The sequence below is a fragment of the Erinaceus europaeus genome, chromosome 11, assembly GCF_950295315.1.
Source record: "Erinaceus europaeus chromosome 11, mEriEur2.1, whole genome shotgun sequence".
NCBI lineage: Eukaryota > Metazoa > Chordata > Mammalia > Eulipotyphla > Erinaceidae > Erinaceus > Erinaceus europaeus.
In genome coordinates, this window is record NC_080172.1 from 35,051,168 (window position 1) to 35,076,035 (window position 24,868).

Below are 24,868 nucleotides of genomic sequence, written 5' to 3' on the forward strand. Positions count from 1 at the left end.
AACATAAAAATTTTTAAGTTATCCTTATCGGTATTTTACTAACACTCTTAAAAAAAAATAAAGGGTGGTTGAAACTGTTGGTAAGTACTGCAAAATAGGAATAAATTGCCTCCTATAAATTTTAACTTTTCTAACCACATGGTGGCGCCTCAAGTACATCAAAGTAATATTTCTCAGCATATCATTTCGACACTTAAAACTAAGATGTATGGGAGGTGGGAATTGTGTGGAGTTGTACCCCTCCTACCTTATGCTTTTGTTCACTAATCCTTTCTTAAATTAAAAATTTAAATTAAAAAAAAAAAAAAAAACTAAGATGTAGAGTTTTAACTTCTCCCATACAAAAATTCCAATTAATTGTATACCACCTGTCTTGTACCTCCAATATCAGATGCTCTAACATATTTTTTAAAAATGTTAGATTTTCTTCTATATAAAATATTACTGGAGGACTGGCAATTTAATACTGTGTTGCTTCATCACATTGATCATATTGATGGAAGCTTTGGTGCTGTGGTCCCTTTCGCTTTCTGTCTGCCTCACTACCTTTTCTATCTTAAAAAAAAAAAAAAGAAAGAAAAAGAAGATGAAGAACACGGACGGGGAGATAGGATTTCACTGGATCAGTCTTTTCTTTTCATGTTGCTTTGTTCTGCCTCATTGCTTTTGTGGACCCATTGTTGATTGACAAAATATGCATATATCCATATATAAATGCTTGTTAATTAGGATTAACTTGTTAGCTGAAATGAATATCTTCTTACCCAGATATATTTTCCTTTCTTGTTGTATTTGGCATTGTGTTAAATACATGATATGGCCTTTGTGTGGTTTTGTAGCATCATAATAGCTAAACATCATGTTACATTCTGGAAAAGCAAAATTTTGCTTTGAACAGGACTATATAAAAATTACATTTCCCTACTTAGATTTGTGACTTTAATCACAAATTAAATGCCATCTGACATTTCTGAATCTGAATATTTTTATTTACAAAGTGGTAATAATAGTTTACTAATTGATTAAATGAGTTATTAATGTGCAATATCCAGTTCACTGTATGTTGGCTTTTTGATCCAGTGTCTAGTATCTTCTCCATATTTACTGTTACCCCTAAACCTAACCCTTTTTTTGTATCATTTGTCTTTTTTTCTATCTTTTAACTCTATTTTCCTTTTTTAAACTTCTACTCTTTGGAACAGTTTCCTTATCTTCCTTAATTAACCTCTTTACCATCTCTACTGTACTTCAGGTTGCAAACTCTATGCTGTTTAATTTGACACTAAAATCAATTTATCCTGTGAGTACAAGAACTAGAGAATTCATTTTATCTCATGATTGTTTTAATTTTTATTATTTTTAAAAGATTTATTTTACTGTTTGAGAGAAAGACAGGATAAAAGAGGGGAAAGAAGAGCAAACAGATGAGCCAGAATACTCCTTAGCCCTGGCATAAGGTGATACCAGAGACTAAATCTGCAATCATGGGACCTCAGCCTTACAAGTTGGTATACTAACAGGTTGAGCTCTTTTCTTTGTGCCATTCTGCCAGTCTTTTTGTGAATTGAATTACTGTTAACTCAAACTCATGTAGTAAGACAATCTCATATTATTCTCTTGGAAAGTAGCTTCCTTTCAAACCTCTTTTCTTTTCACTGTCAATGATATTGTTTTCTGTAGCCAAAGATTCAAAACTTTAATTATACTTTTTTTTTTAGAAAGTCTTAGTATTTGTATTTCTTTTATCCTTTCTAGTTCTAATTCAATAAGTATCTAAGGTTTATAAAATGTTTCTCCCTACTAATAGCCATTCTTGTTCTGTATTTACCATCCCTGCCCCACCTTGTTAATTTAGCGTCTTTTACCATCCCTGCCCCACCTTGTTACTTTAGCGTCTTTCTATTCCATGTTCATTGTTCTTTGACCTTCTGAGGATTCTCAGATCTCTAAGAACATTCTTTCCTTTGGAAATGTGTTCGGTTATGTGTAGGCCTTTGGAAGAATACCTCTAAAGCCCTTGAATATGAACTCCCTAGTTATTCATTAAGTCTTCGTTAAGAATCCTTATTCTTATTTTATCACTTTATTTGAGGCTTAGTTGTTTGTAGTATATTTAACACCTGGATACTTTCTCATCTCCCTGTGATAGGTGTCTACAGAAATGTTTCACTCCCAACTTAGGGCCTTTTCCATCATCATGCACCGTGACCCCAAGACCCCTTTCTCCTACCCCCCCCCCCCAGCTCCCTCCTGCCATTCTCCAGAGTAGTTTCCTTTGGTGCAGTACACCAGCCCCCCCCCAAAAAAAAAAGGAAGGAAGGAGAAGAAACATATTCATTCAGTTTCCAAGATGGCTGGAAAGTAGGGGTATATGCAAAAATATTAATCCTTCATTGATGATTATTGATGCTGAACATAACATATATTGGGTTCATTGTGCAATTCTGTCTGGTGGTATATAAATTTAGGAATTTCATCATTAGTTTTTACTGTAAATATGCTATTGAAGTTGGGAGTCAGAAAAAGAAAATCATTCTAGACCCTACATTTTCTCTCTTTCTCTCTCTCTCTTCTTAATAACTATATCGGAAGCTTAGCTTAATGGTTTACAGTATAATTGCTGAAGCATGGATACAGTTCCTCAGCTCCCTGTGATAGGTGTTTGCAAAATACCCTCACCTCCAACTTAGGTTCATTGTCATAATTACGCATTAGGACCCCAAGACCCCTTCTATACTCTCTCTTCCTCTCCCTTCCCAGGTTAATTTGCTTTGCTGCAATACACTGTACCCAGTTCAAGTTTTATTCTGTTTGTCATTCAGTCCTTGTGTTTTATTTTTTAAGTTCCATCTATGAATGAGGCCATCTATTACCAAGCCCCCTCTTTTTTTACTTACCTCACTTAACTTGATTCCTTCAGGTGCCATCCAAGATGAGACACAGAAGATTATTTCATTTTTTTTTAAACAACTACAGCGTGTTTGGGGGGGTGCGGTGGGGGGTGGAGGGTAGGAGGAGGCTATCCCAGCCATTTTTATCTGTAGTTGGGCATTTGAGTTCCTTCCCAGTTTGGACTATTGCAAATTGTGCTATTATGAATATAGGTGTACATAGTCTATTTTTGAATAGTTATTTTTACTTCCTATGTATAAATCTTCAGGAAAGAAATTGCCAGGTTTTCCACAGGGTTGGGATGATTCTACATCTCCAGCAGCAGTGAGGAAGGGTTTCTTTCCCCCCATATCCTCTAAGGCTTGTGTTTTGTTATCTCATTGTTATCTTACTTGCACTTCTCTGATACAAGCAATGACTTTGGGCATTTTTTTTTGTCTGTTAACCCTCTGCATCTCTTCTTTGTGAAGAGGTTTAGCCCCTGCATTTTAAAGTTTATGCTCAGGACTCAGTAGAAAGTTAATGTTATTAAGTTCCAATGCTTATACTGTTATATTGAGTAAGGATTCATGTGAACTCGTATTCCCTAAGATCAATTTCAAATTTCACAATAGTATTAAATCAGGGTTCTTACTGCCTTCACACTACCTTTTCAATTAATCTTAAATGCTAAATTTATTTTTAGTTTATTAAATATTTGTTGAATACCATCTTATATTAGCACTGTTGTAAACTTTAGGAATAGAAGAGCAAATAAAAAAAAATACTCTGTCCTTAAGACACACACACTTGTGGAGCAGTTAGATGTAAATAAGACATAAAAAAAATTGCTATATATTAGATGGTGCTAAGTTCTAAAGAGACCAAAATAAAGCAAGAAAATTAAGATATGTAAGGAAGGATATGGAAGTAAATAATAATAGCTATTATTACTAATTTTAAGATTAGGAAGCCTTCATTAAGAATGACATGGGGGGGGGCAGGTGTTGGTGCACCTGGTTGAGCACACATGTTACAATGTACAAGAATCCAGGTTCAAGCCCCCAACCCCCACCTGCAAGGGGAAAACTTTGCAAGTGGTGAAGCAGTGCTGCAGGTGTCTTTTTCTCTCTCCCTATCTATCATCCCCTTCCTTCCCTCTCTATTTCTGGCTGTCTCTATCCAATAAATAAAAGATAGTAAAAATTTTAAAAAGAATGACATCTCAGTAAAGCTCTTAAGACTAACAACTACATGGGTATTAAGAGACAAATATTTTAAACAGAGAGAAAACAAAAACAGATTCTATCTTAATATATGTGCATAACAGAAAGGAAACCCATATAGTTAGAGCTAACTAATTAGCAGAGGAGAGGCTTAAGAAAAGCTGAGGCCCAAGAAGTAAGAGGGGGAGAGATCATACTAGGACACCAAAGATCATGTAATTGTTTTGACTTTTACTTTGAGAGAAATGGAAAGTATGGTGGGTTTGAGCAGAAGAGTCATGTGATTGGACTCAAGTGTTTATTAGGATTTCTTTGGCTGCTCTGTTAAAGATAGACTGGAATGGGAAAGGGGCCAGGGTCTGAGGCAGGGAAATGGCTTCATAGGATAAGTGAGCTTATTCTAATCTTAGAGGTTTTAAGTATAATTTGTTTATGGAAAACTAACATAATATATACAGCTTAGACTTCTTCCTTATAATCTTGACTGTAAGCACCATTTCGTTTTTTTTTTTTTTTCATTTAGTGTTTCACTCCTTAAATTTAACATTTCTGAACACTGACTCTTTTCCTCTAAAATAATGCCCTAGCAATATTTTTCAGTTTAGTAAAAGGCATTACTGTTCTTGTGCTCAGTAGCTTTGAAATCATGCTTGACTTTTTCCTTTCATACTTCAAATTCTGTTTACCTTCCTTTAGTACTCCAAATCAGTCCACCCCCGGTGCTTGTATTTCAGAATATAAGCACAAGTGAAGCACTTTACTTCCATGCTGCCTGCTAGCCCAATCGACTGTCATCTCTTTTCCGATTATAAAGCAACTTTTTCTTGGACTTTATTTTTATCCCCTTCTGCACAACATGTCTGTCTTCTGCTTAAAACCAATCAGTTATTTCTCTGCTGACTAGAAATAACTAGTATCTAAGCACTGACATGATACCCCCCCAACTACCATTTTAACTTCATTTTATACCATTTTCTTCAGTTCATCACTCTTATCATGCAAATGGACCTCTAAGCTACTCCTTTGATGGCTCTCCCTCTACATACTCTATGACAAACATTGTGCATGTGCCCCTGTCAAAAGGCAGATACGTTGTAAATGATGATGGCTAATATTTATTATCTACTGGGTGCCCAAGCTTCTTTATTAATACTCTCAGCAACTGTGCATAAAAATTAGGTAGTACTAGTTATCTAAAGTATTAATATTTTATAATGGTAAACTCTTAGTTGACGCTAGCTTACTCATGATCACACAGTCAGTAAATAGTAGAGGCATGGTTTAAACCCATGCTTTAAATTCTAAACATACGCCTACCACCTCTTTATGTGTCATGTAGTCGTTATTTTTGAAAATGACTTCTAAGGAGCATCTTGATGGTGAAGAAGCCAGGATGTCCTCATGACATTTTCCATTTCCATTCCCCAATTCAGAATCTTGCCTAAGTAGTACTTGAAGTGTTCTACAAACTACTGATGTTTTCCCTCCATATTTAGTAAATTAGGATTTAAAGTACACCTAACTAAAGTTATTTCTATAGAGAAGCAACTGCTAACTTTTACTCATTTTATTTCAGAGTGAGATAATCCGAGACAATGCTGGAATTTTGGAATGTGTTAAAGAAGGAATTGGAAGAGTGATAGGCTTGGGAGTGCCTCATAGCAAACGACTACTTCCACTTCTTTCCTTGATCTTCCCCACGGTGCTGCATGGGGTTCTTCATTACATCATCAGCTCAGTCATTCAGAAGTTGGTCCTTTTTGTTCTAAAGAGAAAGACTTATAATAGCCACTTAGCTGAAAGCACTAGCCCTATGCAGAGTATGCTGGATGCTTATTTTCCAGAACTCATTGCTAACTTTGCTGCCAGTCTTTGCTCTGACGTTATACTTTACCCATTGGAAACAGTCTTGCACCGCCTTCACATTCAAGGAACACGTACAATAATTGACAATACAGACCTTGGCTATGAAGTACTTCCAATTAATACACAATATGAGGGTATGAGAGACTGTATCAATACCATAAGGCAGGAGGAGGGAATGTTTGGTTTCTATAAAGGATTTGGTGCTGTTATAATACAGTACACACTGCATGCAGCCGTCTTACAGATAACTAAAATTATTTACTCTACGCTTCTTCAAAATAGCATTTGAAATTTAGGTTAAACTAAAAAGATATGATTTATTATGAAATTATGAGAGATTAAAATTAGATACTGTGGGAAAGATGAATTAGAAAGTGAGAATGGCTAAAAGAAAAACAAAGTCTATGCTGATTATATTGACATTTTTTTTTAAGGGCATGGACATATATTTTGGGCCAGAAATACTCCAAATTTGAAGACTCAAAAATAAAACTCATATGAATTGAATTTTAGCTATTGTAGCACTTTTGGAGAGCTAAAAATAAATCCAGGAGCAGCAAAATATTGTCATCTATTCCATCTGACTTCAATATATTTTTACATGTTGATTTCACCTATTGGTTTGATAGTGGTGTATCATCTTAATAGTGTATGATATCAAGGAGTTAGTTTGCCTTAAAGCAAATAAATATAAAATCAACAATAAAGACTAGGAGGGTTATATTTGGCAGTCAACAAGGAAACATTAAAGAGTTTTAAATTGCATTCTCCCTATATAATTATTTTTAATTGTGTACATTTATTTTATGAAGTCATAATGTACACACAGAGGACTTGGAATTTCCTTCATCCCTACACATTTCCTAGTTTTACATCAGTTTGTTGCATAAAATACAGTCATGCACTTTCTGTTTGAATATCAGAATAACACATTAAAAGCCAAGGTATAAAAGATTTAAAACAAACAGCATACTTGTTCATGTCTAAACCCAGCATTCAGTGCTAGCTAGTAAGTTACAATTCATTGTATGTTTATAAAGTTTGATTTACTTAACTAGTTATGTGAATCACCAAGCTATTTTTAGAGTGACTCTTAAGACGCAGTATATAAAATAATCATGACAACTATTACTGTTACCATGTTTACAACTTGTGTGCTAAAAAGAACGTCATTTGCCTTTTATTTCTGAATGACTTGTCTTAGAAGAGACACAATTAAAATCCACCCAGGAATTTGTGCCTATTGCCTTCTGTATAGTCGTGATTAGCTAATGACTTCAGCTTTTATTTAAAGTTTCCATTTTCCAACCTTCATAAACATAAAGGGAAAACAGGTTTATCCTTCCTTGTTTGGATGAATGTTGAAGAAATTATGCAAACCTGAAAGAAGATTGGCATTGTTTTGTTTCATTATGAATGAGAAAAAACAGTTCATGTCAAAATGCATTAGATAAAATTTTTCAATCAGTTTCATAAGAAATTATATCTTCCTACAAATTCAATTTTCTGGGGAGGCTTTTTGTATATTAAAATGATATGCATTTGACTGACCCGTCATTAAACATTTTTTAAGTTTTTTCTTGTATGTGTGACCATAGTCTTAATACAAATCTTTCAGTATACTAAGTATAATGATTTGACACTAATATTGTCCCACCTAAAATATATACAAAGAATTATTTTGCTGGCCAAGTGTCAGAAAAAAAAAAATAGGTTCTGTTCTGTGATGAATATTGTTGGAAACAAACATGTTAGCCAAAAAGTATAAACCAGTATAGAAGTAGCAACCCTCTTGACTTTTTTATGTATGGTCTGTTGTTTTCAAGCACTAAGACATCAGTTTTCCATGTTTTCATTTCACCAAAATGGGGGAAATAAAATTAAACACACAGATCATATGTTTTTATTTTGTGATCAGTCTTTAAGATTCAATGGTTTGTCTTGCTCAGCTTATGTCATTTAAATTTCATTTAAATGGCTAATTTTCATATGCCTATATATATCCAGATTCCTAAATACCTTCATTTTTTTCATAAATAAGATGGTTTCAGGCCAGAGAGAAGCCAAAAAAATTCTAAAACAGAATCTGCATTAAATTTTCTAGAATCAGAATCATGTATAAATGAAAAACCTATGGGGCGGGTCCCTTATCTGCCAAAAAATTAGGTGTTTCAAAATTTAATGGAAGTTGGCATAAATATCTAGTTATATAAAAATCTGTTTCATCGTGGATTATTACAAGACTGGTAGACTGAACCACATACAAAGGTTGACTTTATTTCTCTTTGGATAAATAATACATGCAGATGCACACTAAAAAAACCATTTATCTCTTAATCCCATTTAAAATTACTTCAAATGTCGAAATCATTTAAAAGCAGGCATTTAAATGTTAATCAACTATATTTTTAAATTTATTGATTTAATAATGATTGGCAAGACCGTAGAATAAAAGGAGTACAGTTCCCACCACCAGAATTCTGTATCCCATCCCCTCCATTGGAAGCTTTCCTATTCTTTATCCTCTGGGAGCATGTACCAGAATCATTATGGGGTGCAGAAGGTAGTAGGTCTGGCTTCTGTAATTGCTTCTCTGCTGGACGTGGACATTGGCAGGTCCATACTCCCAGCCTGTTTCTCTCTTAGAAGGCCATCATAATCATAACCAAATATTTTACTGGTCTTAGAAATAAATGAAATAAACATTGAACACACTCTCTTAAATATGCTGTTTCTTTAGTAAGTATCAAAATTAAATCTCCATGTACTACATTCCTTAAAACAATGATAGCTCATAATATTTTAAAAATTCAATATAGTTGATAGAATTGTGTACAAGATTGTATTTAAATGTTCTAAGGGTCCAGTGATTATTTTTTCAAAAGCTGAGCTTTGACATTATATGCTTTCTTTACATTATATAGTTTCTTGATTTGAGTTAAGTAGTTTGAAAATAAAAACTAAAAAGAAGTGGCAAATTCTAAGTTACTGTGTTATATGAAATTATGAGTTGATTTGCTAAATCTGTATTAAGTATTTCCCTTGAGACATCTTTTTCTATATTATGACCCCGGGGGGAGAGGGGGTTGGGAGGACTCCCTGGGTTTATAAGACTCAAACTTCCCAACTCTTAGCACCGGATATTATAAAATAGAGGAAACAAGCTAATTTCAAAGTGGCCTTGGACAGAGAGATTTAATAACTCAGCTAGAGGTTCTAGAAACAACACTGGTAGAGGTCCAGGTCCTTTTTGCAAACTTGCATAACTACTGACAACTGTCTTTTAGCACTGGTTACTAATTACAGTCAGTTTTACTGATTGGTTCTACATTCTTCAATACATCTCTGCACTCACACATTTGGTCAGAAAAAAATAAAAGGAAAAAACAAAAGCATACTACTTTGACTTTTTTCCTAACTAAAATTGTAAGATATATTTGCCTTCAGATGGCTTACTTGTCAATCTTTTGGAATATAAATGACTAATCTCCCATTTCTTCAGTCTCTTGAATGTTGGGTTTGAATTAATATTTCAACAGTATATAATTAAATAAAATTCCCTTTTAATTCATACTGCATTAGAATTTGAATGATACTCTGGCATACCTGTTCTCTTTTGAATACACATTTATCTTGTGCTCTTTCTATCATAAACTGGTTATATAATGTCTTCAGGTACTGAATATCATTGGTATGGTACCAAGTTGTATAGTAAAGTAACAAAAAGTTATGATTTGACAATGAGTCTAATAATACAGTATTACCTCAGATGAGATGTTTTGTCTGTATGTGTGTGTGTGTGTGTGTGTGTGTGTTTTAAGTTGTTTTTGTCTCAATGTTTTCAGTAAACTGTATAGATTCAATAAAGTGTTGAAGTAAAATGAATATTTTTCTCTTCCTGATGCTAGACAATTCAGATAAGGTTTCTTAATAGTAATTTTGTTTATTAAGCCTTTTGGATATTTTGAGTAGTGTTATTTAGGGAATGACTAGACGTAGCCTGTGGTTTACCTAAGCAGTGGAGATAGTGATGATTATAAAAACACAAGTAGGTAGCTCTTAATTTGTATATCCCTTCATAGAAACAGGAAAAACAACAACCACCAGAAAGTACTCAGAGTTGTTTGGTCAGAACTCTGGGAAACAGGTTTACAAAAATTTAGTGAATGGGTCAAATGAAAGACAACTTAAAGTTAAGAAAACTGTTGTAGTATTCTACTTGTCTTTGCCCCCAGTCTTTCACAATGTGATAATCTTGAAAACCTAAGCCCTTGTGCTAGTGTGAGGCCTAGTCCTTGGTTCTGGAAGGAGCAGAGCAGAGATTAATCATATATTGTGTTCATTTGTACTATCCTCTCTAGAAGGTACCTGTAAAATAAATGCAAAGTGCTAACCTCTCTTGTCTAACTTTATTCAGGAAAGAAAAGTGATGAGCATTGCTTGCAAATATTTTAAGGTGGTAAGAAAAACTCCCAGTAGTCTACAACACAGAATTGTGAGATGTACAAGGAACTGCCTAAAGACAGGCAGGGAATTTGGAATTACAAAAGTGGTATCCTTGGGGATTTGGGAAAACATACACATTCCAAAGACAGGAAAACAAAACTAAATTTTCATCACTGGCAGATCTACAAACTCTGGCACCTGACACCCCAAGCATTCAAGCCCTGTGCTCTAAGACTGTCATTGCTGCCAGCAAGAAACACCACTATTCTCACTGATTGTTTCTCAGAAGTGTGAGAGCTCTTAGGCTGCTCATCCCACAGTCCTCACCATTCCTATCCTCCAGAATGAAAACAAAGTCTCAGTTTTTCCTTATGCTTCCATAACTTTTTAAGTTTTTTTTTCTTGTGATACTTGAATCCTTGTAGTTATCTAAAAGCATTTCTTAAATTCTATAACTTAAATTAGAGATTGTTATCTCCCCACTCCAATTGCACAGGCATAGTAGACATAATTTATACAGATGTAATATATATTGAATAATAAATGTATTTTGTAACAGTCTATGTAAACTTGTCTATATATTTTGAAATATATTTACTGTGAGCTTAGAATTTCAACTCTGAAAATGACCTTTGGAAATCCTCTTCACTAAACCTTTCATCCATACATTTGTTAAGTAAGTCCTAGACTTGTTTGGTGATTTTACTAAGCCACAGAATGACAGCTGGTGCCACAACCTAGCTTCCCAATCCTAAGCCATTCCCCCCACCCTAAACCACCCAGCTGCCTTTTCTTCATTTAATACGGATTTCCTCCTTTTCAGCTACACATAACTACATATGAAAACCTAAAACCCTTTGAGCTTTATAAGGACTTGATATACTCTACTTAAAAATGGGAGCTCTCTGCACCAGTTGAGAGGATGTTACCATGCACACAAGGACCTAGGTTTAAGCCCTTGCTCCCTACCTGCAGGGAGGATGCTTCAGGAGTAGTGAAGCAAGTCTACAGGTGTCTATCTTTCTGTCTTCCTCTCTACCTCCTTCTCAATTTTGTTCTGTCCTATCAAATAAAAAAAAAAAAAAAAGAAGAGGAAAGAAATGGAAGGGAAAGAAAATGACCACCTGTGGATTTATATTGCTGGCCCAAAGCCTCAGCGATAACCCTGGTGGCAAATAAAATCTACTTGCATATTTCTTATTTTACTTGTCACTTTTTGTCCTGCTTTGCCTTTTGTCTTTAATAAAAAAAATTTATTTGGATAGAGAAGAGTGACATTGAGATAGAAGGGGGAGATAGGAAGAGAGAGAGGGAGAAGAAAAAAAAAACACCTGCAGCACTGCTTCGCCCCTCTTGAAGCTTACTTCCTGCAGGTGGGGACTGGAGGCTTGAATCCAGGTCCTTGCACATTGTAACATGAGCTCTACCAGGTACACCACCACACAGCCCCCTTCCTTAGAAGTTTTATAATTCTGTTCAAATGCTTCACTTTTGTGTACCTAGGACATGTTATCAATTGCTAGTTTTACTATTGGCTTTTCAAGGTTTATCTTCAGTCCTCCTTTTCCTGTAAGCTCCAGACCCACATCTCTAATTATCTCATGTAGTGACATTTATCTCCTCTGACCTTGCCATTACCTTGAATTCAGTGTATTGAAAGTTAACTTCAGTATCTTTTGCAAATTGGTTCTTTCCTGTCAATGGTGTCTATTTTTGTAATCATATTCAATAAATTTGAAATCATCTTATTTCTCCCCAAACATTTTATGCTTATCAAAAGCCTATCAGTAAAGATGATGTCAGGAATCTGGACATCCTGGTTTTGAATCCTAGTTTTGTGGCACACTAATAATTCCACTGAGCCTCAGTTTTTTGCTCTGTGAAATGAAGATATGCTTTTTGTCACTGAAGGTTAGATGAAATAGTGTCTTCAAATAACCTGCGACAGTAACAGGCACCTCTCTGTGCATCGCTGTACTATTTATAATAATCAAAATACAGAAGCAAATTAAATGATCAACAGAAAAGTGGATAAGGAAGTTATCGAACACATTCAATGGTACAACGAAGGTAAGAGTGAAACATTTGGGACAAAATGTCTAGAACTAAAAGTAATTATGCGAAGTGAAATTAAGCAAGAGGTAAAATACAACTACTGATGATTTCAGTTATATATGGACCAGAGATAGCTAAAACAAGTGAACTTATAATGAAAAAACAGTGGCTAAAAAAAAACTCAGAAAAGTCTGAGTAGGAACTATAATGGTAATGATGTGGGGAACAGGACTTTGGTGGAGAGTGCAGTACTTAAACACGCCAGATGTGAGTGTGAAACGATACTCCTGGAGTCCTAGAAGTTTGTAAATACCTGTGGAATCTCTAGTAATAAAAATGTAATTAAAATAGGGCTCTAATCTCCTTACTACTACTGGAATATACATCCTCATCTCACAGATGAGCAATAGTTTTTTCCTATCACCTTAACTTTTAATAACTGCATGACTATGAGGTTTTACTCAACTCATTTTATGAACATTGCTTCCTTGCTTGCTTACTTTTAATCACCATCAGTTATAAAAATTAAGCCCCAACACTAGTTTGCCAACGGCTTCCCATCTCTTTTTTCTGATTCCTTGCTGCACCACATGAGCAATGGTTGCTTTCTTCTTTTGTCTTCCCAACATTTGTACTTTTGTTCCTCTGCATCATTGCTCATTTTCTGTTTTACCAAGATTGTTTATTCTCATCTTCCCTGCACAGAACCCAGGTATCTCTGGAATTCCTAGCTTAAGCCCTAAGTCACTCAAAGAACTGCTACTTAGGAAGCACATTTTCTAAGTTCAGTGTCCTCACATACTAGAAGAGAAGCTCTGAATGAGGCATGGTCAGTGCACAGGATATGTTAAGCCAAGCTTTCTCTAACTTCTCCCATATCTATCTGTCCTTGTTGGGAGTCTTATGATGGTATATCTTTGAGCAGGTATCCTTCCCCCTCCAGGGTTATCACTGGAGCTCAGTGCTGGTACCCAAAGTCCACTGCTCCTGGCAGCCATGTTTTCCATTTTACTGGGTAAGACAGAAATATAGGGTAGGGAGACAGAGAAGGAGAGAGACACCTTCAGACTTGCTTCCCCACTGGTAAAGCATCCCCCTGGTGAGGAGCCAGGGGTTTGAACCCAGGTCCTTGCATTTTGTACTATGTGTACTTAACCAGGTGCACCAGCTCCTAGCTCACAGATACAATTTTTAAAAATTCAGTAGCTCTGATTCTACCTCAAGAAGACTGCAAAGTCCAAATTAATAGCTGTTAAAAATGGACCAGAAGTGTAGCTCACTTGGCTATTACACTGCTTTGTTATGTGCAGGGCCTAGTTTTGAGCCCAGTACACACTGCATTCATTGGAAGAAACTTCAGTGCTATAATTTCTTTCCCTCTCTCTGTTTTGTGTGTGTGTGTGTGTGTGTGTGTGTGTGTGTGTGTGTGTGTGTGTGTCTGACTGAAAAGGTTATACTGGAGAAGTGAAAACCTGGGGTAATGAGAGAAAAATTTTTTTTAAAGGCTAAATTTGTACTGAATGTTGAAAGTGTTCTAAACACTTGTCTAAATGTTTTGCAAATATTATTTAATGTGATGTCAGCATATAAACCCAATCTTTCATGCATGTGTACCACCACTTATTTACAACTATTATCTCCCTATTAAAGTTAAAACCTCATTTATAAATTTACAGTTAACCCTTATTTGATATCTTCTGAGTTACTTTCCTCAATTTTACACACTGTTATATAACACTATAACTTCACTGTAATATAATGGTTTTATTGATGTAATATCATATTGGGATAATTTATGCTTACCTCACTGTAAATAAGAAACTGAAGCTTAAAATACTGTTTATTACTTTGTGAAAGTAACATACCTGGCAGGACCTCCAGCTAACTAGTTGCAACTACATTATTATTACTGTTACTGTTAACTTGGGAGGCTGGAAAGGCCTCTTACTTATTTTGATTGTAGATATGTTTAGAATTTCATCCCAATTCAATATCTAGCACACTTATATATTTCAGTATTTATGTATTTATATTATTTTTATTAGTGATTTAATACTGATTTGCAAGATTATAAAGTAATAGGGGTATAATTCCACACCATTCCCAGCACCAGAGTTCTGGTTATTTTTATATACTTTATTTGTTGTATTATAATGACAGAAATACATAGAGAGATATAAAGAGAGGAGTGAAAGAGAGACTAGTGTACTATCCCGCTCTGGCTTATGGTGATGTGAGGGATTGAAACTGGAACTTTGGAACCTTAGGCATGAAAGTCTTCTTGCATAGCCATTATTCTATCCACCCCATTGTCCATATTTTAGTATTTAAAAATACAAATTATATTTATTAAATTTAAATAACCACTTACATTAAGAAAGGATCATAATTTTACAGCTTAGAAAAGACCCTTTAGGGAGTCGGGCTGTAGTGCAGCAGGTTAAGTGCAGGTGGTGCAAAGCACAAGGACTGGCATAAGGATCCCGGTTCGAACCCCGGCTCTCCACCTGCAGGGGAGTCGCTTCACAGGCGGTGAAGCAGGTCTGCAGGTGTCTATCTTTCTCTCCTCCTCTCTGTCTTCCCCTCCTCTCTCCATTTCTCTCTGTCCTATCCAACAACGACAACAACAATAATAACTACAACAATAAAACAACAAGGGCAACAAAAGGGAATAAATAAATAAAATAAATATTTTTTTTAAAAAAAGAAAAGACCCTTTAACAATCAAATTCTTACATGTAGAAAATGAATTGGGAATTTCTATGGTTGCCAATTAGAAACCCGAACCTAAACTCAGACTCTATCTTGAGGAATTGTTGGTATGCATGAGACCCTTTCTGTTTCATTTGGTTTAAATCCCCCCTGCTTAACACTATTCTATTTACATAACCACTTCATTTTATTTACTGTTAACAAGTTCCACCCTCCCTCCAGGGCATTTGTGGTTCAGTGATAGGATTCTCGCCTAATCTGCCCCCTCTTTGTCACACTCTGATTTTTACCAGTCACTTTTTTCTCCACCCTCTCTATGTCACATCTTGTTTCCACCCTACTTGGCAAGTATATATAAAGACAGCATTGTGAGTTTTACTATACTTTAGTTTAGCTTAGCTCGGCTTAGATTGTGCTGCGTCCTGCATGAATAAAGAGATACTGCCTACAGCTCAACTATGAGTCCCTGGTCGTCTGTTACCTGCCCGTGAAGCCAGCCCGGCGAAAACAACCTAACCCGTCGAAAACGACAAGGAATGACTCACCATCTCAGAGCAAATCTTAACTTTTAGGACTACTACTCTCTACCCCTACAAATCAGATTCTGTTGGAACCAGTTGAAACTATTTTTAAGCAAATGTATAAAGTGTGCTAAACAAAGTCTATTTCTGGCTGTTGTAATACTTATTCATCTGAACTAACCTGTTGATAGAAGAAAACTTTCCATGCCTCTATCCAGCATGCAGTGCCCAGGGAAAATATGTGTTTGAAATACTGACTTCCTTAACTACTGATGTAGTCACAAGATTTCTGAATCCAACAATGAAATCACATGACCCAAGTGTATTCTGTTTCTTTAAATGGCTGGGAAATGCCCTGCAACTAATAAGCAGCTACTTGTGTGTATGTGTGTGTGTGTGTGTGTGTGTGTGTGTGTGTGTGTGTGTGTGAAGAGCTATGATTGGAGAGAAGATAAACTTGGCACAGTAAAGTCTTAGGAAATGAAAGATGCCCATTTTGAGTCACAAAGTTTGTCATCATTGCTAGTGGATCCATAGCACTGATACCATATCCAACTTTGAATAGACCACAGACTAAAGACAAAATAAATAGAAAAACTGTCTTAGGTGTAATTTTAAATATTTCATTTCCTTAAATGACACCCAAAACTGTTGACCTTAAAAAGGACAACAAAATGATTCTCTTTATGGTTCTACAAAGCTATCTAATCAGATAAAATAAAATTGAAATATTTACAGTAGTGTGTCTATGTACATATTATCCATGTACACATGTACACACACATATATAATCAATCAACAATTGTTGCCAACCATAGGTATATATGAACACACATACTTCTCTTATACATCCTTTTACCTCTTTGCTGCCAACTTAATGTACAAATGTTGATGTACTACTTGGATTTGTCAAGAAAGAGATATGTTCTTTTTCTTTTTTTTAATTTATTTTTATAAGAAAGGATAAATTAACAAAACCATAGGGTAGGAGGGGTACAACTCCACCCAATTCCCACCACCCAATCTCCATATCCCATCCCCTCCCCTGATATCTTACCCATTCTCTATCCCCCTGGGAGCATGGACCCAGGGTCACTGTGGGTTGCAGAAGGTGGAAGGTCTGGCTTCTGTAATTGCTTCCCCACTGAACATGGGCGTTGACTGGTCGATCCATACTCCCAGTCTGCCTCTCTCTTTCCCTAGTAGGGTAGGTCTCTGGGGAAGTGGAGCTCCAGGACACATTGGTGGGGTCTTCAGTCCTGATGGTATCTGGAACCTGGTGGCTGAAAAGAGAGTTAACATACAAAGCCAAACAAATTGCTGAGCAATTATGGACGCAAAGGTTGGAGTAGTGGAGAGGAAGTGTTAGGGGGGTATTCACTGCAAACTCTAGTGTACTTCTGCTTTCAGGTATATATATTGCAGTAGTTTATGGATATATGTGAACATATGCTCTCTCTCACAGAACCTGGTGTATATATAGGTTTTGGGACTTTGTTAGAAAGTGAACCAATGGGATAGAATTAGAGAATATTATGAAAGGAAAGGTCTCACCCAAGTAATGAAGCTGAAGGGTTGTCATTCCACACGTGAAGTCTGCGGACACAGTCTGAGCTGAAGCATGTTGAGGTGGCAATCGTTGCATTGATTAGGTTGCGATTGGCAGATGCAATATTATTTTATATGGATTGAGAGAGGCATGCAGGAAAGTGGGCCCTATCCTAAGGTTCCAGGAATGGGGGAAATATAGGCTCTATAGTGGAGATGTGAGGTTCCTGCTGTTTTAGGGTTCAAAAAAACAGTGGATAGTTAATGTTATCACATTATTTGGTAATTGGGTTAACTTTGAAAAGTCCTTTTGTTTGGGTTTGCTGTATAGTACCCAGTATCTTGTGTGTAGCTGTGCTATTGGTTGCTTCTGATCTACTTGGTCTAGGCTTTTGAGAGAGTCTGCATATCAAATACACAGCTTATATATTAAAAAGACTCAGTCTGTGTTTTAAAAACTTCGAGACATGCAATTAATTTACCCCTCTCATATTAATTAACTAGTGATTTATATGACTACACTTTACTAGGAGTGTACATAAACATCATTCCCACCACCAAAAGACTATGTCCCATCCCACCCACCCACCCCCAACCCCCACCAGCCCAGGAAGCTGCATGTCTAAACCTCACCACAGGGTTTTTACTTTGGTACCCTACTTTCAAATTAGTAAGATCCTGCTTTTAGTTTCCCTTTCAGATCTTCTTATTCAGCTTCTGTTGATGAGTGGGATCATCCCATACTCATTTTTATCTTTCTGACTTAGCTCACTTAACATAATTCCTTCTAGCTCTGTCCAAGATGGGTCAGAGAAGGTGGGTTCATTGTTCTTGATAGCTGTATAGTATTCCATTGTGTATATATACCACAGCTTTCTCAGCAACTCATCTGTTGCTGGACACCTGGGTTGCTTCCAGGTTTTAGCTATTATGAATTGTGCTGCTATGAACATAGGAGTACACACCTCTTTTTGGTTGGGTGTTATGGAGTCCTTGGGGTATAACCCCAGGAGAGGAATTACTGGATCATATGGAAGGTCCATGTCTAGCCTTCTGAGAGTTTTCCAGACTGATCTCCACAGAGTCTGGACCAATTTACATTCCCACCAGCAATGCAAAAGGGTTCCTCTGTCCCCACAGCCTCTCCAGCATTTGTTGCTGCTGTCCTTTTTGATGTATGCCATTCTTATAGGAGTGAGGTGGTATCTCAATGTTGTCTTAATATGCATTTCTCTGACAATCAATGACATAGAGCAGTTTTTCATATGTTTGTTAGCCTTTTGGATCTCCTCTGAGGTGAATATTTTGTTCATATCCTCTGCTGATTTTTGGATGGGGGCATTTGCTTTTTTGTTAGTAAGTTTACTGAGCTCTTTATATATTTTGGAGATTAGTTTCTTATCTAATGTATTACATGTGAAGATATTCTCCCATTCTTTGAGGGGTCTCTTTGTTTGTTTAATAGTTTCTTTGGATGTGCAGAAGTTTTTCAATTTGATGTAGTCCCATTGGTTTGTTTCTGCTTTAGTCTTCCTTGCAATTGGGTTTATTTCATCAAAGATGTCCTTGAGGTGTAGGTGGGAAAGTATTTTACCAATGTTCTCCTCTAAGTATTTGATTGTTTCAGGTCTAACATCCAAGTCTTTAATCCATTTGGAGTTGATTTTTGTTTCTGGTGAGATAAAGTGGTTCAATTTCATTCTTCTGCATGTTACAACCCAGTTTTCCCATCACCATTTATTGAAGAGAGCCTTCTTCTTCCATTTAATCCTTTGGGCCCCCTTATCAAAGATTAGATGTCCATAGGTCTGGGGATTTATTTCTGGGCTTTCAGTTCTGTTCCACTGGTCTGTGCCTATTTTTGTTCCAGTACCATGCTGTTTTGATGATGACGGCTTTATAATATAGTTTAAGGTCTGGGAGTGTGATGCCTCCATTTCTGTTTCTTTTCCTCAAGATGGTTTTGGCAATTCTAGGAGTTTTCAGGTTCCATATAAATGATTGTAGTGTTTGTTCTATTCTCTTAAAGAAACTTGGTGGAATTTTGATGGATATTGCAATAAATTTCTATATGGCTCTGGGGAGAATATTCATTTTGATTATATTTATTCTTCCAATCCATGAGCATGGGATGTCTTTCCATTTCTTGGTATCAGTTTCTATTTCCTTGAGTAGCAACTCATAGTTCTCAGTATACAAGTCTTTCACTTCTTTGGTCAACTATATTCCTAGGTATTTTACTGATTTTGCTGAAACAGTAAATGGGAGTGATTTCTGGATGTCTTCTTCTTCAGATTTAGTGTTTGCATAAAGAAATGCCACTGATTTTTGTATATTGACTTTGTAGCCTGATACCTTGCTATATTGCCTAATAACTTCCAGTAGTTTTCTGCTGGATTATTTAGGTTTTTCTATGTATAATATCATATCATCTGCAAATAGTGAGAGCTTGACTTCTTCCCTTCCAATCTGTATTCCTTTGATTTCTTTCTCTTGCCTGATTGCTATGGCAAGAACTTCCAATACTATGTTGAAGAGTAATGGTGACAGTGGACAGCCCTGTCTAGTCCCCGATCTGAGGGGGAATGCTTTCAGCTTCTGTCCATTGAGTATGATGTTGACTGTAGGTTTGCTATATATATATTCCACTATCTTGAGGAATTTCCCATCTATTCCCATTGTTTGTAGAGTTTTGAGCATGAATGGGTGTTGGATTTTGTCAGAGGCTTTCTCTACATCTATTAAGATAATCATGTGGTTTTGGCTTTGCTTTTATTGATGTGGCGAATGGCATTGATTGACTTACGGATGTTGAACCAGCCTTGTATTCCTGGGATAAATCCCACTTGGTCGTGATGAACAAGCTTTTTGATATGCTGCTGTATCTGGTTGGCCAAGATCTTGTTTAATATTTTGGCATCTATGTTGATCAGAGATATTGGTCTGTAGTTTTCCATTTTTGTTGTGTCCCTATCAGCTTTTGGTATCAGTGTGATGTTGGCTTCATAAAAGGTGGAAGGGAGTATTCCTGTTTCTTCAATCTTATGGAAAAGCTTAAGAAGGATGGGTACTAACTGTTCTCTGAAAGTGTTATAGAATTCATTTGTGAAGCCATCTGGTCCAGGACTTTTATTGTTGGTGAGATTCTTAATAATGGTTTTTATTTCTTTGTCTGTGATTGGTCCATTTAGGTTTTGTAGTTCTTCTTGGTTCAGTTTTGGAAGGGCATACGTTTCTAGGAATTGTTCCATTTCTAACAGTTTCTCTAGCTTGGTGGAGTATAGATCTTCATAGAAGTCTCACATGATTCTCTGGATTTCTGTGGTGTCAGTTGTGATAGCTCCTCCATCGTTTACAATTATATTAATTTCAGTCTTCTCTCTTTTGTTTGGTGAGTCTGGCTAGGGGTTTGTCAATTTTGTTTAATCTTTCAAAGAACCAACATTTGGCTTCATTGATCTTCTGTATGGCTCTCTTATTTTCGATGTTGTTTATTTCTGCTCTAATTTTAGTGATTTCTGTCCTTCTGGTTGCTTTAGGGTTCTTTTGTTCCTCTTCCTCTAAGTCCTTGAGGTGTGCAGTAAGGTCGTTCATTTGAGCTTTTTCTTGTTGTTTAAAATGTGATTGTATGGTTATAAGTTTCCCTCTCAATACTGCGTTAGCTGTGTCACAAATATTTTTATAGGTTGTGTCTCCATTTTTATTTGTTTCCAAGAACATTTGAATTTCCTGCTTGAGTGACTCTGACCCAGTAGTTCTTAAGGAGTATGTTGTTTAGTTTCCAAATTCTGTGACTTTCATAATTTTCTGTTTATTGTTAAGTGTTAGTTTTACCCCACTGTGGTCTGAGAAGATACTTGGGATGATGTCAATGCTCTTGAATTTATTGATGCTGTCTGTGGCCTAACATGTGGTCTGTCCTTGAGTATGTGTTATGTGGATTTGAAAAGAAGGTGTATTCCAGTTTTTGGGGGTGAAGGACTCTGAAAATGTCCAAGAGGTCTAGTCTGTCAATCTTCATTTAATTCTCTTATATTTTTGTTGATTCTCTGTTTTGTTGATCTGTATAACTGTGAGATTAGGGTATTAAAATCTCCCACTATTATTGTATTACTACTGATGTATTTTTGAAATTCTTTCAGTAGGTGCTTGATGTATTTAGATGGTCCCTCATTGGGTGCATAGATGTTAATAATTGTTAAGTCTTCTTGGCTGATTGATCCTCTAATAATGATGTAGTATCCTTGCCTATCTTTTATTACTTTATTTAATTAAAATCTCTTGTGTCTGAGTTGAGAATGGTTGTTCCTGCCTTTTTTTGTGTTCCATTAGCCTGTATGATAGTTTTCCATCCTTTCACTTTAAGTCTGTGTTTTTCTTGTTGTGTCAGATGGGATTCTTGCAAGCAGCATATAGTTGGGTTATGTTTTCTGATCCATCCCCCCACTCTGTGCCTTTTGATGGGTGAGTTTAAGCTATTGACATTTATTGATATTATGGATTTAATGTGTTGTAGTGCCATTGTTCAACAAATTTTTGTTTGCTCTGATACATTGCAAGTATTATAGTGATGTTCTTGTTTATAAGAGGTCTTTTAGAACCTCTTTCAAGGCCAGTTTGGTGATGGTTTCCTCCTTTAACTGTTGTTTGTCTAAGAAGGTTTTGATCCTGCCATCTAGTTTGAATGAAAGTCTAGCAGGGTATATTATCCTTGGTTGAAACCCTTTTTCCTTCAGGGCTCGATAGATATTTTGCCAGTCTCCTTTGGCATTTAGAGTTTGAGTGGAGAAGTCTGCTGATAGTCTTATGGGTTTTCCCCTGTATGTGACTTTTTGTTTCTCTCTTGCAGCTTTTAGGATCTTTTTTTAATCCTTACTTTTTCTCACAGTGATGATGATGTGTCTTGGTGTCTTCAGGTCTGGGTTGATTCTGTTTGGAACTCTCTGGGCCTCTTGAATCTTGATGTCCTTTCTGTTATTCATGTCTGGGAAGTTTTCTTCTATAATTTCCTCTAGAATGTTTCCTTCCCTTTCTTCTCTTTCTTCCTCTGGCAGGCCAATTATACGAATGTTACTTCTTTTGAGATCATCCCATATGTATCTGTTGTTGTTTTCAGTGTCTCTCAATCTCTTTTTGAGCTCTTTCACCTCTTAGTTTTCTTTAACTCATCCTCTGTATGACTAATTTTGTTTTCTGCTTCTGTTAGTCTGCTTTCCCTTCCCTCAGCTTCTTTCTTCATTACAGCTATTTCAGCTTTCAGTTCTCGAATTGCCTCAAGATAATTTTCCTTGGGGGTCTCAACTTTTATTCCCTAATACTGCCATTCCTTGCCTCCAATGTTGTTTTCATTTCTATGATTAATAAGTTTTTATTGCTTGCATAATTTTCTTATCTATGATTACTTCTGGCTCATTTGTAATTTCTGGGCTGTTGTCTTCATTCAGTGTAGTAGTTTTATTTGTTCTTGATCTACCCATTTTTTTTATTAATGTGTTTCTTATTTTTATGTTCTGTTGTTCCTTAGTTGTTGTGTTTTGAGTACAAGCAACACTGTACTAAATACCTTTATGACAAATGCAATCACCAACCTCAGAAATTACAATAGCAACTGAAGCAAGGATTGAAGCAGTTTAATCACTACCAATTAGCCAAACAATGTCTCCAGTCTGTGAAAAAATAGCAACCAAGTCCATGTGAAGAAGAAAGAGAAAGGAAAGAAGGGATAGCAAGAATAGACAATTATGCAAATCTACTATCCACTGTATATTCTAGGAGTAGCAATAGGAGAAAGGGAAGTAGAGCAGAGATACACACATAGATAGTCTACTGTGAGTCAGATTCCTTCCCAAAATAATTCCCAAATGAATATCAGTGAATTCAGAAAGAAAAAGAAGGAAGATCGAAATGGAAGACAAGATAAAAAAAGAGAAACAAGATAGAGAAAAGAATAAAGATAAGAGAAAGAGCTGTAATAAAAGAGCAATGAAAGGAAAGGTTTAAAATTGATTAATTTATTTTTATTTTATTTTTTTAATTATCTAGGAGGAGGGAGAAGGGGAGAAACTGTGGAGGAGGTAGGAGTAATGAAACAAGTTCCTCTCACAATGGATAAGATGCCCAGTCCCCTATCAATGAAAGATACCCTAAGAGTTAATTCTGGTCAACCTAAAGGAGGGTGGAAAGAGATACACCTTTATAATATTAATAATAAAATAGATCAGGGTAAAAAAAAAACTGTCCCAGATTCCCTCAAGCCTCCTGAGCAGAGGCAGCTGATTGTTAAGAAATTGAAAAAAAAAAAAAAAAAACCTCAGGACTAGACAAGAATAGCAGGAATAGACAGTTATGCAAATCTACTATCCACTGTATATTCTAGTGGTAGCTAAAGGAGAAAGGGAAGTAGAGCAGAAATACACACAGAGAGAGTCCATTCTGAGTCAGATTTCTTCCCCAAAATAATTCCCAAACGTGTATCAGTGAATTCAGAAAGCTAAAGGAGGAAGGAAGAAAGGATGACAAGAATGAGAAAAAGAAGAAAAAAAGAGATGTGTTCTTTTTCTTACAGATTAAATCAGTACAGTATATCTGGTTACCAACATACTTGCATAAATGGACGATTTGAAGTGGTAAATATCCATAGTGTGGAAAATAATGATATATAACTATGATCTGAATTACATAAAAATGGATATTTAGTTGCATAGATACACAGATGACCTGGGGGACACATCAAATTGTAAACTATTTGTATTTGTGGATGGTTTTTGTTCTTTGATTGTTCTATTTTTCAGTTTCCTATTATGTATATGTTAACCTTTAAAAAATAAATACTACATGAACTAGTCCAGAGGCATGGCTATGGAGTAGCAGCAGCTATATGTTGCTCTCCCCAGTTGTCGGGTTGCGTCGTGGGAGAGAGAGAAGAGACCGGCAACTTGTGGCAGAGTGGGAACACAAATCTTTATTCTCGTGGATGCTCCAGAGATGTATGTGAGCACAGTGGTTTAGGCCACATGGAGCTAGCAAAATGGCCACCTCCCACTATGCCCACCAGCCCTTCTCCAGGACTTCTCTGGGTCAGGACATGGAAGATAAAGGGAGCATAACCAGAACAGCAGTGGGATTTATAGGATAAAGACGGAAGTGGCAAGTCGGGAATGGGATTGGCTAGGAAAGGGGGTGGAGAGAGGCAAAAGGCATGCTGAGAAGGTGGAAGCATTCTTAGCAACTTGCGATGCTTTTAACTGAATTAGCAGTACCCTGAGGGGGTACTGTAGTGGGGATATTTCAGGCAAAACAATAATTATGTAAGCCTCCAGGGGGGCTGGCTTTAAAGCCAAACATCTCCCCCTTTCTTTTTACCTAATAGCCATAGTATCAGGAATGCAGGGTGCTCTCTGAGGCAGGGAGTCTGAAAGGACGAGGCAAACCTTTGGGGTTACTAGTGTCCCTTCTTGTTCAACCTCTCGGTAGAGAGACAGACTAACAGGATTGACACACTCCTCAGGTTCAAGCCCTGCCAAGCTCAACCACATCCTCACAGTTTCCCAATGTCTCCCTCTTTCCAATGGCCATATTTAAATGGGTCAATGTCTGTAAAAGACTCCATCTCTGACAGAGGAA

General features: G+C 36.4%; 1 protein-coding gene across 2 annotated transcripts in view; it reads left to right on the forward strand.

Annotated features, from left to right (window-relative positions):
• The window catches only part of SLC25A46 (solute carrier family 25 member 46), a 34,958-nt gene extending 25,110 nt beyond the window's left edge, over positions 1–9,848 (forward strand). For both annotated transcript variants that reach the window (XM_007536489.3, XM_007536488.3), the window contains exon 8: positions 5,674–9,848. In XM_007536489.3, coding sequence (XP_007536551.1) covers positions 5,674–6,252 — 579 coding nt within the window. In that variant the 3' untranslated portion in view covers positions 6,253–9,848. The remainder of the gene's footprint in view (positions 1–5,673) is intronic.
• The last annotated feature ends 15,020 nt before the right edge of the window (positions 9,849–24,868 follow it).